Here is a 17,928-nt window from a genome sequence, read left to right as displayed (position 1 = left end):
GACAGACGTCTTCATGTACCCAAACTGAGACCCCACCACGCTCGACCTGCCGATCGACTGCACCACGTGGTGCACCGCAATTTGTACTTTCTACTCCTGGGTGGGCAGACGCGGCGGGAGTGTGGAGTGTGGAGGGGAGTAGTGCAGGATGAAGTTTGGTGGGGCGCTTAAAAAGCGTGCCCATTCAACTGCCGCGCCCCGGCGATCGTAATCGAAACCGGCGACCTCTGGGGATTGCGCTAAGCGGTAACCCCAGCCTAAGTACGCGCCGTACTTATTTCAAGTTCTCTGAGCGTGGCGGTTGATGGTCGGCTCCTCTCTGCCGGGCCGACTAATTGCACCTCCGATTAAGCACGGTTTGGCTACGTACGGTGCAAAAGAAGTTCAACATACAGGTGCATACATATGGCCGTCCAGAGAGGGGGTTGTGGGGTGCGGAGCCCGGGGAAGATCGCATTATTTTAATCTTTACTTATAGTGGGGGAATCCGATGAGCTATAAAGCTCTTTTTCACAGACGTCCAGTAAAGGCGGTAAGAACGTTCATGTTTCCATTAAAATCCCACCGTGTGGGCCCCCGACGCCTTCAAACTAAACCGGAGGTATTCCAGCTGACACTGTGATGTCGAAGTGACGGTGCCCCCCCCCCCCCCAAAGCACGGGGCCTGGGGCGGTCGCCCCGATTCGCCGCGCCCTCTGGACGGCTCTGCCTCTGTGTACACGGTGGCTAGGAGATGTTAACAACCTCGCCTGGTACACAAGAGGTCGTGGGTTCAATCCCGATCCTGACGCCTGCTGTATATTTGGAGTTTGCGTGTGTGTCTCTCTCTCTCTCTCCCCGTGGTCGCGTGGATTTTCCTCCGGGTCCTCCAGTTTTCCCCCCTCCACATTTAGAATCAACATCACCAAGCGTTTACAGTCTCTGGCTGCTAGAAATCTCCACGTGATGATGACAAGCCACTTCGTTGAGCTATCATTTGTGATAGCCAAGTCGCCTCTGAAAAAGAGCCACGTAGCTCAGTGGAGCCTTACCTGGAAACATAAAAATAAAGTTTAGTTGCGTTAACATCATCTCGGCCGGAGGTCGCTAAATCAGGTACCACTTTGTAGCAACACAAAAGCGGTAGTTTCGTCGTTGCGATCGCCCATTCCATTCCTCTCACCGAAGGGCCATGCCCAACTACGCGACGCGACGGCAATGTGGAATGTCCGCACACGACGAAGACTGGAAGCAAGCATTGAGGCCACGCTTTAAAAATGATTCCCGATGGAACCCGCGTCATTCGGTCTGACCCCCCCCCCCCTCCATGAGTGCCCCCTACCCCCTCCCCCCTCACCCCATGCATGTTCCGCGTGTAATTATATCACAGCTCCACTCGCAGCAGGCACGGGGGGGGGGGGGGGCTGGAGAGTTAGGAGACGCTCTCACTCTATCTCACTCACTCTCACTCCCTCCTGTCTATCTCTCCACTCTCCCCTACCTCTCCCTTTTCTGCACTCTCTCTCTCCAATCTCTCTCTCCAATCTTTCTCCACTCTCCCCCCAAACTCTCCCTTCGCTCCTATTTCTCTCCAACCTCTTTACCCTCTCTCTCTACACTCCCCGATTTCTCTCCCCCCCCGCCTCCTACCCCCCAATCTCTGGCCACTCTCCTCTATTTCTCTTTCCCATAACTCTCACCCTCCGTTCTCTCCCCCCCCCTCTCCTCTACTATCTCCCCTCTCGTTCTCTCCCCCCTCTTTCTATCTCTGACTCCACGTGTCCAGCCAGCCATGGGGAGCCATCTGCGCGCTCTGGCTGTTCTCGTCCTTCAGGTGAGCTCAACCTCACGCGTTCGGGAGCGTTAAACGTTTCGTGTTGGGGATACAAAGGCGGCCGGGCGTGGTGCTCTCCGCACCGCCGTGCCCGCGCGCGCCGCGTTGGATTTCACCGGAGCTCGCTTAACACCCCTTGCTCCAACAAGCCCTGCGCGAGGCTACACGGGGGATCTTTGTCTTTGCGTCTCTCCTGCTCCTGTCCTACCCTCGATTGGCTGTGGACCGACCGAAGCCTCGGGCCACGGTGGTGGAACGCCACACTGACGACGATGATGTCGATGATGATGATGTTGATGATGTTGATGATCGTGGTCGCCAATGATGGGCGGTCGAGACTGGCGACGGAGTGGAAGCCAACGGAGGGAGCGCGCTCCGAGAGCGGTGTTCCGTCCGACGAGGGAGACGGAGCGATGTTGAATCAGCTCGTGTGCTCGGGGAGCTTATATGAGGATCTGTGCACCGCAAGACCGCGATAGACTGCGACGGCGTTGGTGGCGGAGGCCTTCATACAGCAGTGGATTGATCATGGCTGATGTTGATGATACCTGGTTATTGCGTAAATGCAACGCGCTACTGCGAACCCGACCTCCTGGGTTCGATTCCCGGCCGCGCGGTCGATATTACGAGCGAGCGCCAATGCCTGAGCAACGACATTCGGTACGTAGCCATCGGGAAGAGTAACTGCGAGAGACAAAGGCGGCCCGCGAATATAGGGAGGGCGTTGAGTCTGGAGAATAGCGTGAGTGCGGTGCGTCCGAGAGTCGGGTTGCCGTGCTGCAGCTATGATAAAGCTGGGGTGGTGGTGGTGGTGGGTGGGGGTAACGGTAAGAGCAATGGCGATTGGCGTCGCTCAGATTGTTGGTTGGGACGATGCCCGCGCCCCAACATTCGGGCCGGGGGAGGGGAGGGCACGAGGGATGGGCACTTTGCCCCACGAGATGCCGGTAGTCGAGCGAAGGGCCGTGCGGGGATTCGAACTTTAACTTGGGCGAGGCGATCGGCCAAGGGAGAGAAGGAGGAGGAGGGGGTGTGGGGTGGGGTGGTGGTTCGTGAATATCCATCGCCACCTGCGACGCGCCGGGGACACCTGTTGCGATGGAATTGTTTGGCAAAAAAATACCCGGAGCGGCGCGCGTGCGGCGAATGGATTCAAGTTACGGGATCGCCGGGAGCAGAGAACGAGGAAGCGAGAGACGAGAGAGAGAGATGGGCGGGGGTGCTAGAGATGAAGACGATTAGCGCGGTTGGCTACGTACGGTGCGAAAGAAGTTCAACGTCGGGTGCATACGAAAGCTAGGTGGAGACAACAGAGACACGAGTAGATCGCCAACGATGGGCAATCGCAGAGATGTTGGCTTCTCTGTGTTGAGGACTCGACCAGACAGACTCTGTCTGTCTCATCCATACCGTGTTCGACCACCACCGTCTCGCTGCAAATCACAACACATTAAAGACAAAGATCCCCCGTATGGAATTAGCAGATTTTTGGGGCAAGTGCCGTTTGCAAAGCACCTGTGAAGGGTTGGCATGACACACAAGGGGGTGGGTGACCAGCACCACGCCCGGCCACCTCAATGGCGATATTTACACATCGTTACCAGGTACTCGTTTGAGGCTGAGTCGACGTAGGGGAGGCCCAGCATCGGTTGATTTAATCGTCACTGGTGTTGGCCGTGAGCGGGAATCGAACTCGGGTCGTCGATTTCGTAGCACAGCGCGCTAACCGCTACGTTACCGCTCCCCACATTCACACATTCACCCACCTATCCACTCACTCACAGTCACTCACCCATTGATCAGCACAGCGATCCACTCACTAACCCACGCATTCACACGGTCACACACCCACCCCACTCACGCGTGTATTCACCAACTCACTCAACCTATCACCCTCCCACTCAATCACATACTCATCCACTCACCCGCTCACTCGCTCACCGCACTGCAGTTCACGCTTCTCTTTGATAATTAATAACCTTGCCCAGTTCGAGAAAGGTAATCACGCCGACGAATAACACCTCCAGCCGTGCTGCAGGTTGCCGGCCGCTTGGCGTTTTGTGCGCGCAGTGCGAATGTGGTGGTTGAGCGGCCGAGTTGGTGAGTGAATGGGTGAGTGTGGTGAGCGGCAGCGTAGCGGTCAGCGGCACTACGCTGCGAACGCGTAGCCGGCCGAGTTCGTTTCGCGCTCACGACCAATGGCAGTGGCGACTTTCAACATCAGTCCTGTGCCTCGCCGGTGGCGACTCAGCATGGAATGAGTACACGCTGGTGGTGTGTGAACATCAGCACTGGGGAGACAGTGGCGGACGGGGGTGGTGTTTGACCATTCACTTCCTCGTGCGCCGTGGCGACCTTCAAAGGTACTCGCTAACAGCACTTGTCCAATCAGCCTATTAAGGCTGTACGGGCGGGGAACCTTCGTATCTTGAGTGGGGCGAGTGAGCGGAATAAGTGTATTGTTGCGACTTTGCAGCGACCAACATACCTATGCAACCGAGTCCTCGACACAGTAGCGAGGGAATCGATGAGTGGCCGTGACAGTAGCGATAACAGAGCGATACGGGGGCGACCGACGGCGAGGTAATGGAAGCGAATCGGTGAATGCTGGATCATCAATCACCCCGCATGCTTTTGATGTTGAATTTGACAGGGCAGCAGCGGCCGAGCGCGTCGGCTCGTCTTGTCATCTTCCCGAGCTGTCAAGTGCGTGCGTTGAACTTCTTTCGCACCGTACGTAGCCAACCGCGCTCATCGGAGGTGCGGTCATGGAAAGGCACGCGAAGGGCGTTGTAGGAGAGCTCTTGCACAGGGATGAGAGGGGATAGCGGCCGGCCTGCTGGAGTTGAATGCGAAATCTGCTGGGCATCCGTGGAAAAAGAGCTTTACAGCTCATCGGATTGCTCCAGTGTCAATAAATATTCTGATTCTGTGTTGGTGTGGGTGGGTGGGAGTGAGCGAGTGGGTGAGTGAGTCGGTGAGCGAGTGAATTGATGGATGAGTACGTGGGTAGATCGGTGATGGAGTGGGTGGATGAGCTCGTGGATGGGTGGTTGGGTGAGAGATTGAGTGGGTGGATGTGTGGTTGAATGAGTCGGTGGATGAGTAAGAGAGTAAGTGGATGAGCGAGTATTTGGATACGTGAGTGGGTATGTAGATGGGTGAGTCACTGAGAGAGTAGGTAGATGAGTGAGTAGGTTGATATGTGGGTGGGTGAGTGAGTGGGTGAGTGAGTGGGTGAGTGAGGGAGTGGGTGAGTCAGTGGGTGGGTGAGTGAGTTTGTTGGCTTGAGTAGAGTCACAGTCGGTGTGGGTGAGTACGATTTGGCGCGGGTAGTTTGAATGAGCATATCGGAGCAGGTGTCTATGTGTAGGCCTCCGTGGAGCTCTGTACATATGTGGGCATGTGTATGTGCAGTGTGTGTATGGGGAGCGGTATTGTAGCGCTATGAAACCGACTACCCGAGTTCGATTCCTGCCCACGACCAACACCGGTGCCGATTAAATCAACCGGTGCTGGGTCTCCTGTGCGTCGACTCAGCCTCAAACGAGTGTCTGGTGCGATGTGCAAATATCGCCACTGGGGAGACAAAGGCGGCCGGGCGTGGTGTTAGCCTAGCCACCTCCTCGTGTGCCCTTCCGGCCTGCATAGGTGCTGCTCGCAAACAGCGCTTGCCCCCAACAGCCTGCCGGGGCTACACGGGGGAGCTTTGTCTTTGTGCGTGCGTTGGGGGTCGGCTCGGGTGGCCGGGAGCGGCGGGGCCGAGAGAAGCCAACTCAGGGGTTTTATTTAAAACACGGGGCCACTGCACTGTACAGGATCGCCTTCCTCTCCCTCCCTCGCTCCCTCCAGCCCAGCTCTCTCCAACTCCCTTCTTTTTTTTTACGATCAGAGGCAACAAGAAGATCCTCGGTGTAGTCGGCACTTTGCTTCGTTCATCATTTCGTTTTTTTATGCTTTGCTTTATGTAAACCCCCACGCCTTTTTAAATGAAAGATTTCACGAAACTCCCTTCTGTTCAGCTCTTCTCCCTCTCTCCAGCTCAATCTCCCTCCAGCTCCCCTCTCTCCAGGCAGCTCAATCTCTCCAGCGCCCTTCTCACCCATCCCTCTCTACCTCCAGCTCCCCTCTCTCCCCTCCCACTCTCAAACTCCCTTCTTCCCAGCTCTCCTCTTGTCCCTCCCTCTCTCCCTCCAGCTCCCCTGTATGTATGCTCAACTTCTTTCGCGCCGTACTTAGCCAAACGCGCTAATCGGAGGTGCAGGGGAAGGGCAACAAACTAAACGCAAAGAGAAATGAGTTTGTCGATCGAGATTATGTTAAAGTGCATAGCTCCGGTGGCTTCCGAATATCGGTGCGATGCGGCGACCGTCTGTCTGTCTATGTTCGATGACTGGTCGCCAAAAGCTGCTGCTGCGAGAATGACCGGAATTCGCGTGAATCAGCTCCGTCTCTCCAGCTCCACCCCCTCCTCACTCTCTCCCTGAAGCTCCAATCTCTCCCTCCTCACTCTCTCCCTGAAGCTCCACTCTCTCCCTCCTCACTCTCTCCCTGCAGCTCCACTCTCTCTAGCTCCACCCCCTCCTCACTCTCTCCCTGAAGCTCCACTCTCTCCCTCCTCACTCTCTCCCTCCTCACTCTCTCCCTGAAGCTCCACTCTCTCCCTCATCACTCTCTCCCTGAAGCTCCAATCTCTCCCTCCTCACTCTCTCCCTGAAGCTCCAATCTCTCCCTCCTCACTCTCTCCCTGAAGCTCCACTCTCTCCCTCCTCACTCTCTCCCTGCAGCTCCACTCTCTCCAGCTCCACCCCCTTCTCACTCTCTCCCTGGAGCTCCACTCTCTCCAGCTCCACCCCCTCCTCACTCTCTCCCTGAAGCTCCACTCTCTCCCTGAAGCTCCAATCTCTGCCCTCCCTATCTCCCCTCCAGCTCGCTCTCTTCCCTCTCCACTGCCCGTATCTCCTCCTCTCTCTCTCTCCGTCCCTCTGCCTCTCTGTGTAAGTTCAAGCACGCGCCTCTTCAGACTTTGTGCGCCCACTTTTCAACGTTTTGTTCCAAGTCCTTTGCCAGCAGCTCCCCTCGTTTCTGAACGCTGTCAATACGCACCGATTGAAAACTCTCATCGTCCTCCTCTTCACGTCCGCCTCTTCATTTCCTAAGGGATAACAAATATATACTATCATTTTTCCGGTTACCATCGACTGACCTTCACCCGGGACTCTAACCGTGACTCACGTGTTTTGCATTTGTCGGTGAGCAGCTAGTTAGTTTGAACATTGGGTGAGCGACTGAATTAGATACCACACGCAGCTTAAAGGCATCATAACGCACTGTCAAGAAATGTAATTATAGATCTCTTTCACACAACTCCATCTCTCCACATTGAAATATAAACGCACAGTACATGTATTTGTTTTCACATGCCCATCAGCCCCGCGGCATTGTGGGAGTTGCGTCATTTCAGCTGCAGTGATTCAACACAAGCAAAACTCTTTGGGCCGGTTTCGACACGCAGCGCCTCATCAGCAGAGTCGGGGCTTTGCTCGTGAGCGAGTTCATCTGCTGGTGAACTGCCGATCTCAGTGGCAAGCCCACCCCTCCCCCCGTCTCCCGCTATCATCACAGGAGTGTCAGCAACCAAAATAACAACAAAGGGGAAACTTTTTATTGCTCGAATTCGGTAAACAAAAAAACACCTCCACAACATCTCAAGAGCCGCCAATGCACAGCGTGGGGAATGCTCATCGTGCTCATACTGCTCATCGTGCTCACACTGCTCACACTGTTCATCGTGCTCATCGTGCTCACACTGCTCACACTGCTCATCGTGCTCACACTGCTCACACTGCTCATCGTGCTCACACTGCTCACTGTGCTCACACTGCTCACACTGCTCACTGTGCTCACACTGCTCACACTGCTCATACTGCTCACACTGCTCATCGTGCTCACACTGCTCACACTGCTCATCGTGCTCACACTGCTCATACTGCTCATACTGCTCATCCTGCTCACACTGCTCACACTGCTCATACTGCTCACACTGCTCATCGTGCTCACACTGCTCATACTGCTCATACTGCTCATCCTGCTCACACTGTTCATCTTGCTCACACTGTTCATCTTGCTCACACTGCTCATACTGCTCATACTGCTCATCCTGCTCACACTGCTCATCGTGCTCATACTGCTCACACTGCTCATCGTGCTCACACTGCTCACACTGCTCATCGTGCTCATCCTGCTCACACTGTTCATCGTGCTCACACTGCTCACACTGCTCATCGTGCTCACACTGCTCACACTGCTCATCGTGCTCACACTGCTCACACTGTTCATCTTGCTCACACTGCTCACACTGCTCATACTGCTCATCGTGCTCATCTTGCTCATCGTGCTCACACTGCTCACACTGCTCGTGCTCACACTGCTCATCTTGCTTATACTGCTCATCGTGCTCATCTTACTCACACTGCTCATACTGCTCATACTGCTCTTCCTGCGTTCTTCACTGCAAGGCCCACGGGCAACAATACACAGCACGTGACAACACCCCCCAATCATCATCATCATCGTGCTGCTGTAAAACCCAACAATGGTTTGAAATGTGTGGCGGCTCCTCACACACACTGATGATGTCTTATCGGCGAAAGTGGGTGACCACCCTGGTGACCACTCCCTAACCCGGCGTGGTTAGGGTGGTGACCACCCTGGTGACCACTCCCTAACCCGGCGTGGTTAGGGTGGTGACCACCTTGGCGACCACTCCCCAACCACGTCGCATGTAACGTTGTGACCCCGTGCCCCTGTTGGACATCTGTGAAAAAGAGCTTCATAGCTCATCGGATTCCTCCACTATGAATAAATATTCTGACGAGGGTCGTGAGAGGTGACGACGGTTGGCTTGCGGGGGGGGGGGGGGCAGGGCAGGACGCCTTCATCCAGCAGTGGATTTATCACTGCTGATCATGATCGAGGTCCACATGCGAAGACAGGGCGCTGCATCCATACAAATCACTGCGACAAAGCTGAACCTGTAGTAATAATTAATAATAGCACGACTTCTAACGAGTGATATATATTTATATGCTCATATGAACACTGCATTATTTATAAACGCGCGGCTTTAGGAACGCGTAGGCAGAGGCCCAACGTCACACGCGCCCCGTAGGGAAAGTTCCCGGGGATTTGAAATCGCTTCTCAAGTCTCACCCCTTCCTCGTCCTCCTCCTCCTCATCCTCGCCTTGCGATTCATCAACTCCCTGGCGTCTCGCGCCCCTATTCGGATATCTCTTAAGTCTCACGCATTCAGGCGTGTGATCTCCAGAGTCTCAAGAAACGTTCTTCATTGCAATGCCCCTGGGTGGCCTTTAGCGCAGCTCCCGACAATACAAAGCACGTGACAACACCCCCCCCCCATCGTCGTCATCATCATCGTCGTCATCGTGCTATATCTATGGGACATTTTTTTCCCAGTTTAAAACTAATGAAACATTAAAAATATGTTTTCACCCTTCCTGGCAATAAAACAGGAGCCGTTAAGATGATCAAACGCCGCAAATCGCTGCCTTGTGCAAGGCACCAGGTCTGCGTTAACCGCACGCGGTGCTTGTGGCAAAACGTGCAAACAAACGTGCTCTGAGAATATAATATTCGCGTTGTCTTTGAAACGGATTGGCCTCCACCATCGTGCTGCTGTCAAACCCAACAATTGTTTCAAATGTGTGGCGGCCCCTCACACACCTCGCACACACTTGTGATGTCTTAACGGCGACAATTAGTGAGCGGAACACTGCTGTCCGAGTCTCACGCATTCAGGCGTGAGACCTCTTCAGAGTCCAGAGTCTCACGCGTGAACCAGGCCACGTGTCGCCCGAGTCACGTGTTCCACGGCGCACGCGCCCGGTTGATGAACCCCCACGACATCAAAACACTTTCGAGGTCGGGTCTCGGCTGCGCGACAGCTGAGCGACCTCAAGATGAGAATATTGATTTATACTGGGGGGATTCGATGAGTTCAGAAGCCCTCTTTCACAGATCTCGTGGGGGAGGGGGGGGGGGTCAGAAGGTTACAACAACAATAAATACAAAGAGACACAATAGGAGCACAAAGCAGACGAAGCTTAAGAAAATCACCTGGCAGGAGGAAGGGGGCGACGGCGCGGCACGTGGTGGCATAAAGGGGGAGTGGCAGCGATGCCCTACCCACTGACCTTAACCCACCGACCCACTGACCTTGACCCACTGAACATGTCACACTGACCTGATGACCTTGACCCATCGACCCACTAACCTTGACCCATCGACCCACTGACCTTGACGCACCGACTCATCGGCCATGACCCACCGACCCATCGGCCTTGACCCACTGGCCCACTGCCCTTGACCCACTGACCCACTGCCTTTGACCCACCGACCTTGACCCACTGACCCATCGGCCTTGGCCCACTGACCCATATAACTTGACCCACTGACCCATCGGCCTTGGCCCACTGACCCATAGAACTTGACCCACTGATCCACCGACCTTGACCCACTGACCCACTGACCTTGACCCCGGTGTGTGCAGGCCGGGTTGCTGCTCGCGGCCACGGCGGGGCTGGAGGAGGAGGCGCGCAGCGAGGGCCGTCAGCGCCGGGCGATCTTCGCCTCCGAGATGTTCGTCTCGGAGAACCAGAGGCCGCCTTTCCCAAGGCGAATCGGCACGGTGAGGTCTCACAACAACAACAACAGCCACAGCCACAACAAACACCACAACAACAACAACAACCAGAACAACAAACACCACAGCCACAACAACAGCCACAATAAACACCACAACAACCAGAACAACAAACCCACAGCCACAACAACAGCCACAATAAACACCACAACAACCAGAACAACAAACACCACAGCCACAACAACAGCCACAACAAACACCACAACAACAACAACAACCAGAACAACAAACACCACAGCCACAACAACAACCAGAACAACAAACACCACAGCCACAACAACAACCAGAACAACAAACACCACAGCCACAACAACAGCCACAACAAACACCACAACAACAACAACCAGAACAACAAACACCACAGCCACAACAACAACAACAACCAGAACAACAAACACCACAGCCACAACAACAACAACAACCAGAACAACAAACACCACAGCCACAACAACAGCCACAACAAACACCACAACAACCAGAACAACAAACACCACAGCCACAACAACAGCCACAACAAACACCACAACAACAACAACAACCAGAACAACAAACACCACAGCCACAACAAACACCACAACAAACACCACAACAACCAGAACAACAAACACCACAGCCACAACAGCAGCCACAATAAACACCACAACAACCAGAACAACAAACACCACAGCCATAACAACAACCACAATAAACACCACAACAACCAGAACAAACCCACAGCCACAACAACAGCCACAATAAACACCACAACAACCAGAGCAACAAACACCACAGCCACAACAACAGCCACAACAAACACCACCACAACAACAACAACCAGAACAACAAACGCCACAGCCACAACAACAGCCACAATAAACACCACAACAACCAGAACAACAAACACCACAGCCACAACAACAGCCATAATAAACACCACAACAACCAGAACAACAAACACCACAGCCACAACAACAGCCACAATAAACACCACAACAACCAGAACAACAAACACCACAGCCACAACAACAGCCACAATAAACACCACAACAACCAGAACAACAAACCCACAGCCACAACAACAGCCACAATAAACACCACAACAACCAGAACAACAAACACCACAGCCACAACAACAGCCACAATAAACACCACAACAACCAGAACAAACACCACAGCCACAACAACAGCCACAATAAACACCACAACAACCAGAACAACAAACCCACAGCCACAACAACAGCCACAATAAACACCACAACAACCAGAACATCAAACCCACAGCCACAACAACAGACACAATAAACACCACAACAACCAGAACAACAAACACCACAGCCACAACAACAGCCACAACAAACACCACAACAACAACCAGAACAACAAACGCCACAGCCACAACAACAGCCACAATAAACACCACAACAACAACAACCAGAACAACAAACACCACAGCCACAACAACAGCCACAATAAACACCACAACAACCAGAACAACAAACACCACAGCCACAACAACAGCCACAATAAACACCACAACAACCAGGACAACAAACACCACAGCCACAACGACCACAGCAACCAGAACAAGAAACATCACAGTCACAACCACTGCCACAACCACAACAAACACTACAGTAACAAGACAAAGATCCCCCGTATAGCCTTAATAGACTGTTGGGGCAAGTGCTGTTAGCGAGCACCTTTGAAGGCCGGCACGGCACACGAGGGGGTGGGTGGCTAAAACAACACCTGACCGCCTTTGTCTTCCCAGTGGCCATGTTTACACACCGCACCAGATACTAATTTGAGGCTGAGTCGACCTAGGGGAGGCCCAGAACAGGTTCCGATAACCATCGCCGGTGTTGGCCGTGAGCGGGAATCGAACTCGGGTTGCCGGGTTCATAGCGCAGCGCGCTAACCGCTACACTACTGCTTCCCAGAATAAAAAATACCACAACCACAACAACCAGAACAACAAACACCACAGCCACAACAACCAGAACAACAACCAGCAGGAACAACCAGAACGGGCACGCCCGTCTGGACAACAACCAGCACATGAACAACCAACCAACAACAACCACCACAACTACCACCACTGTCTACACCACCACCACAACTACCACCGCTGTCTCCATCACCACCACAACTACCACCACTGTCTCCACCACCACAACTACCACCACTGTCTCCACCACCACCACAACTACCACCACTGTCTCCACCCCCACCACAACTACCACCACTGTCTCCACCCCCACCACAACTACCACCACTGTCTCCACCACCACCACAACTACCACCACTGTCTCCACCACCACCACAACTACCACCACTGTCTCCACCACCACAACTACCACCACTGTCTCCACCAACAACTACCACCACTGTCTCCACCACCACAACTACTACCACCATCTCCACCACCACCACAACTACCACCACTGTCTCCACCCCCACCACCACCACCACAACTACCACCACTGCCTCCACCACCACAACTACCACCACCATCTCCACCACCACCACAACTACCACCACTGTCTCCACCCCCACCACCACCACTGTCTCCACCACCACCACAACTACCACCACTGTCTCCACCACCACCAGAACTACCACCACTGTCTCCACCACCACCACAACTACCACCACTGTCTCCACCACCACCACAACTACCACCACTATCTCCACCACCACCACCACCACAACTACCACCACTGTCTCCACCACCACCACTGTCTCCACCACAACCACCACCACTGTCTCCACCTCCACCACAACTACCACCACTGTCTCCACCACCACCACCACAACTACCACCACTGTCTCCACCCCCACCACAACTCCCACCACTGTCTCCACCACCACCACCACCACAACTACCACCACTGTCTCCACCCCCACCACAACTACCACCACTGTCTCCACCCCCACCACAACTACCACCACTGTCTCCACCACAACTACCACCACTGTCTCCACCACCACCACAACTACCACCACTGCCTCCACCACAACTACCACCACTGTCTCCGGTGGTGGTAGTTATGATGATGTCAATGGTGATTATAATGATGATGTCCATGATGATGATGTCGCTGATGATGATGTCGATGATGATGATGTCGATGATGATGACTATGATGATGATGATGATGATGTCGCTGATGATATCGATGATGATGACGATGATGACAATGATGATGATGTTATCGATGATGATGATGATGATGATGTCGATGATGATGATGTCGCTGATGATGATATCGATGATGATGTCGATGATGATGATGTCGATGATGATGATGACGATGATGTCGATGATGATGATGATGTCGATGATGATGATGATGATGTCGATGATGATGATGTCGCTGATGATGATATTGATGATGATGATGATGATGTCGATGATGATGACGATGATGATGATGTCGCTGATGATGATATCGATGATGATGTCGGTGATGATGATGATGTCGATGATGATGATGACGATGATGATGTCGATGATGATGATGTTGATGATGATGTCGATGATGATGATATCGATGATGATGATGATATCGATGATGATGATGTCGATGATGATGATGTGTAGGTGGGCCGCATCAGCGCGGGCGACGAGGACGCTCGCTTCGCGCTGTCGGGTCCCGGCGCGGATGAGGAGCCGAAGAATCTGTTCGTGATCGACCCTCGCACGGGCGAGGTGTTCGTCACGGGGTCCCTGGACCGCGAGGAGGAGTCCTCCTACCAGGTGAGTCCCCACCACCACCCCCTGCCCATGGACCCAAACCCCCCTCCACCTCTTGAAGGAGCACCACGCAACCTCCGGTAATCATCGCAGCAGCAGCAGCAGCAGCGGCTAACAACGAAGACGGTGGTCACCGCATCGCGCGCTTTCAGATGCGGCTGTCTGGAACGCGCTTTCCTTCCGATATCAGGAAGGCACTGGAGCTATGGCACTTTTAAATAATCAGATTGACAAAACCATTTCTTTGAAGCTGATTTTTTTGTGTTCAGTTCGTTGCCCGCCCTCCGCACCTCCGATTAGCGCGGTGGGCTACGTACGGTGCGAAAGAAGTTCAACACACACACATACAGACACCCACAGACGTAACCCCCTCCAAACACCGCCAGCCAATGACTGTGCCGTATTCTCCGGAGTATAAGACCGCTCCCGAAAGTTAGACGCGTCCATAAACTCGTGCCCCGCGTCAATAAAGTTAAAGTTACACACACACCTGTTTTCTCTCTCTTTGACACACACACACCGGATTATAAGATGCACCCCCAACATTTCGTTTCAAACACATGGGGTGGAAGTGCGTATTCTAATCCGGAGAATGCAGTAATAGGTGCTCGCTGAACAGCAGTTGAAAAGTGAGATATTTGTGGTAGCGTATGTGCGGGTAGGGTTAGATTCGCGTGCGTGTGTGTCTGTATATGGACGTGTGTGTGCATGTGAGCGGTAGTGTAGCGAACCCGGTGACCCGAGTTCGATTCCCGCTCGCGGCCAACACCAGTGACGATTATTTGAACCGGTCCTGGGCCCTCCCCTAGGTCAACTCAGCCTCAAACATCGCCACTGTGGAGACAAAGGCGGCCGGGCGTGGTGCTGGCCACTCACCCACTCGTGTGCCGTGCCGGCCTTCATAGGTGCTACTCGCTAACAGCACTTGCCCCAACAGTCTGTTAAGGCTACACGGCGGCCCTTTGTTTTGTGTGTGTGTGTGATGTTAGCCGGGGGGTCGCTAATGGAACTTCTGGCGGCCGTGTTCGTAGTCGCAGTGGGCGAACCCACTGAGACCACCGCTCCGAGCACCCGGCGATTCGTGTCCACACGTCCCCTGCGTCTAGGATCGTAGCCCCAATACAACTGCGTACCCGTGGCACACGTACGGCGAAGGGGACTGATAGAGTCAGAGATGTTCCATGCTGTGGGAAACCTGAAGACGAGTGGCGAAGGGGAAATATGTCTCCAAGACGGACAGAGAGGATTGCCGCGGCTCAGGATGAGCAGCATGGCGGAGGAGGGAGAGTACGGAATGAGCGGTCCGGGATGTTGGGGGATGAGAGGGTGGTGGTGACGATGGTGATGATGGTGACGATGGTGATGATGGTGGTGGAGAGCGGAGGGAAGAGAGGGAGAAGAGAGAAGGGATGGGCGTGGCAGAGGTGAGCTGCAGGGAGAAGCGGCGGCTGTTTTCACAGCGGGCGGCATCAGGGAGATGGGAGGATGGATTCAGAGTGGGGGGTGTGTGGGGGTGGGGGGGGCAGAGCAGCAGTCACGTGGTGTACGGCAGGCTTGAGCTGGTGGTTTAGAGCAGTGGTTCTCAACCTTGTCTCGGATACTCTCTGTACCCCCCTTGTTGAACTGTGTTTCCATCGAGTGCCCCCCCCTTGCTTAACTCAACAAGGTTCTGAGAAAAATAAATGTATGACAATGGAGAACGATGTTTTCACCAAATTTTCCATTTTGTGAGGGAATCCCTGACTAGCTAAGCAACTGCGAGCGAATAACACGAAAAATCAACGGACGCTCTTCATGTGTCGCGTAATTTGTTCACGCTCGCTGGTCACTCTTGGAAACCGCCAACATCGTTGACGGTCAGTGAGTTTATGAAGGTCGTTTAAATCGTTCTAGGTTACCACGTGGATTTAACTGTGCTCGTAGTTATTTTATGTTGGCAGATTCACGCGCGATTATTCGCCAATGACTCTCAGGTACGATATAATTTCTCACATTCATACATGACCTCACGTACCCCCCTGGGACATTGCCACGTACCCCCAGGGGTCCGCGTATCCCCTGGTTGAGAACCACTAGCTTAGAGAGATCGATGTTCACTAACAAGCGGTGAGTTAGAGAGATCGATGGTCACTAACTAGTGGTGGGTTAGAGAGATCGATGATCACTAACGAGTGGTGGGTTAGAGAAATCGATGATCACTAACTAGTGGTGGGTTAGAGAGATCGATGATCACTAACTAGTGGTGGGTTAGAGAGATCGATGATCACTAACTAGTGGTGGGTTAGAGAGATCGATGATCACTAACGAGTGGTGGGTTAGAGAGATCGATGATCACTAATGATCAGTGGGTTAGAGAGATCGATGATCACTAATGAGCAGTGGGTTAGGGAGATCGATGATCACTAATGAGTGGTGGGTTAGAGAGATCGATGGTCACTAACTAGTGGTGGGTTAGAGAGATCGATGTTCGCTAACGAGTGGTGGGTTAGAGAGATCGATGATCACTAACGAGTGGTGGGTTAGAGAGATCGATGGTCACTAACTAGTGGTGGGTTAGAGAGATCGATGATCACTAACGAGTGGTGGGTTAGAGAGATCGATGATCACTAATGAGTGGTGGATTAGAGAGATCGATGATCACTAACGAGTGGTGGGTTAGAGAGATCGATGATCACTAACGAGTGGTGGGTTAGAGAGATCGATGATCACTAATAAGTGGTGGGTTAGAGAGATCGATGTTCGCTAACGAGTGGTGGGTTAGAGAGATCGATGATCACTAACGAGTGGTGGGTTAGAGAGATCGATGATCACTAACGAGTGGTGGGTTAGAGAGATCGATGATCACTAATAAGTGGTGGGTTAGAGAGATCGATGTTCGCTAACGAGTGGTGGATTAGTTCAGGGGTCCCCAATCCGCTGGCTGCAGACCAGTACCGGTCCGTGGCCTGTTAGGAACCGGGCCGCACAGCAAGAGGTGAGGGCGGTGAGTCCGCGCGTGGCCCGCCCCATTATTTTATTATTTACCACTTCCCTCCGCGCCTCTTTCCCGCACTGTGCACTTGTCTCAGTCACAGTGTTGGTAAGCCCACAAGCTAACCCCTAGTAGCCAAAATTAGTACAAAAAACGTCGCTGGAAAGCTTCTTTGAAAAGGGGGAAAGACCCAATGATGACCCCCCCCCCCGGTCCGTGAAAAAACTTGTCTTCCACAAACCGGTCCCTGGTGCCAAAAAGGTTGGGGACCGCTGGGTTACAGAGATCGGCGCTGGCTAACGAGCGGTGGCTTAGAGAGATCGGTGTTTGTGCCGTGCGTCTCCAGCTGAGCGTGACGGCTCTGAACGAGCTGGACAATCGCGTGGAGCTGCCGGTGCCCCTGGACGTGTTCGTGATCGACCAGAACGACAACCGGCCCGTGTTCCTCCACGAGCCATACGTGGGACGACTCTACGAGCACGCGCCGCGAGGTGCGTGCACCGGGGGTTGGGCGCGAGGGAGGACAACGGGGTGAGCGCGACGGTGGACACCAGGGTGGGCACGAGGGTAGACAGCAGCGGTGGACGCGAGGTTGGGCACTAAGGATTGTCACTAAAGTGAACACGAGGGTGCACACCCAGGTGGACATCAGGGTGGACACGAGGTTAGATACCAGGATGGACGC

At 53.6% G+C, this 17,928-nt stretch overlaps 1 protein-coding gene across 1 annotated transcript in view; it reads left to right on the top strand.

Moving 5' to 3' along the window:
• Positions 1-1,402: 1,402 nt before the first annotated feature.
• Positions 1,403-17,928, top strand: part of LOC116945788 (cadherin-13-like) — an 81,834-nt gene continuing 65,308 nt past the window's right edge. Inside the window, exons 1-4 of the mRNA XM_076069727.1 lie at positions 1,403-1,813; positions 10,384-10,521; positions 14,120-14,275; positions 17,590-17,734. Of these exons, the coding sequence (XP_075925842.1) occupies positions 1,772-1,813; positions 10,384-10,521; positions 14,120-14,275; positions 17,590-17,734 (481 nt within the window). The 5' untranslated portion in view covers positions 1,403-1,771. The remainder of the gene's footprint in view (positions 1,814-10,383; positions 10,522-14,119; positions 14,276-17,589; positions 17,735-17,928) is intronic.

Source organism: Petromyzon marinus, chromosome 25 (assembly GCF_048934315.1).
Source record: "Petromyzon marinus isolate PM22_M1 ecotype Great Lakes invasive population chromosome 25, UKy_Petmar_22M1.pri1.0, whole genome shotgun sequence".
Lineage (NCBI taxonomy): Eukaryota > Metazoa > Chordata > Hyperoartia > Petromyzontiformes > Petromyzontidae > Petromyzon > Petromyzon marinus.
The sequence above is the reverse complement of the archived record's forward strand: the minus strand, read 5'-3'. Positions and strand labels throughout refer to the sequence as shown.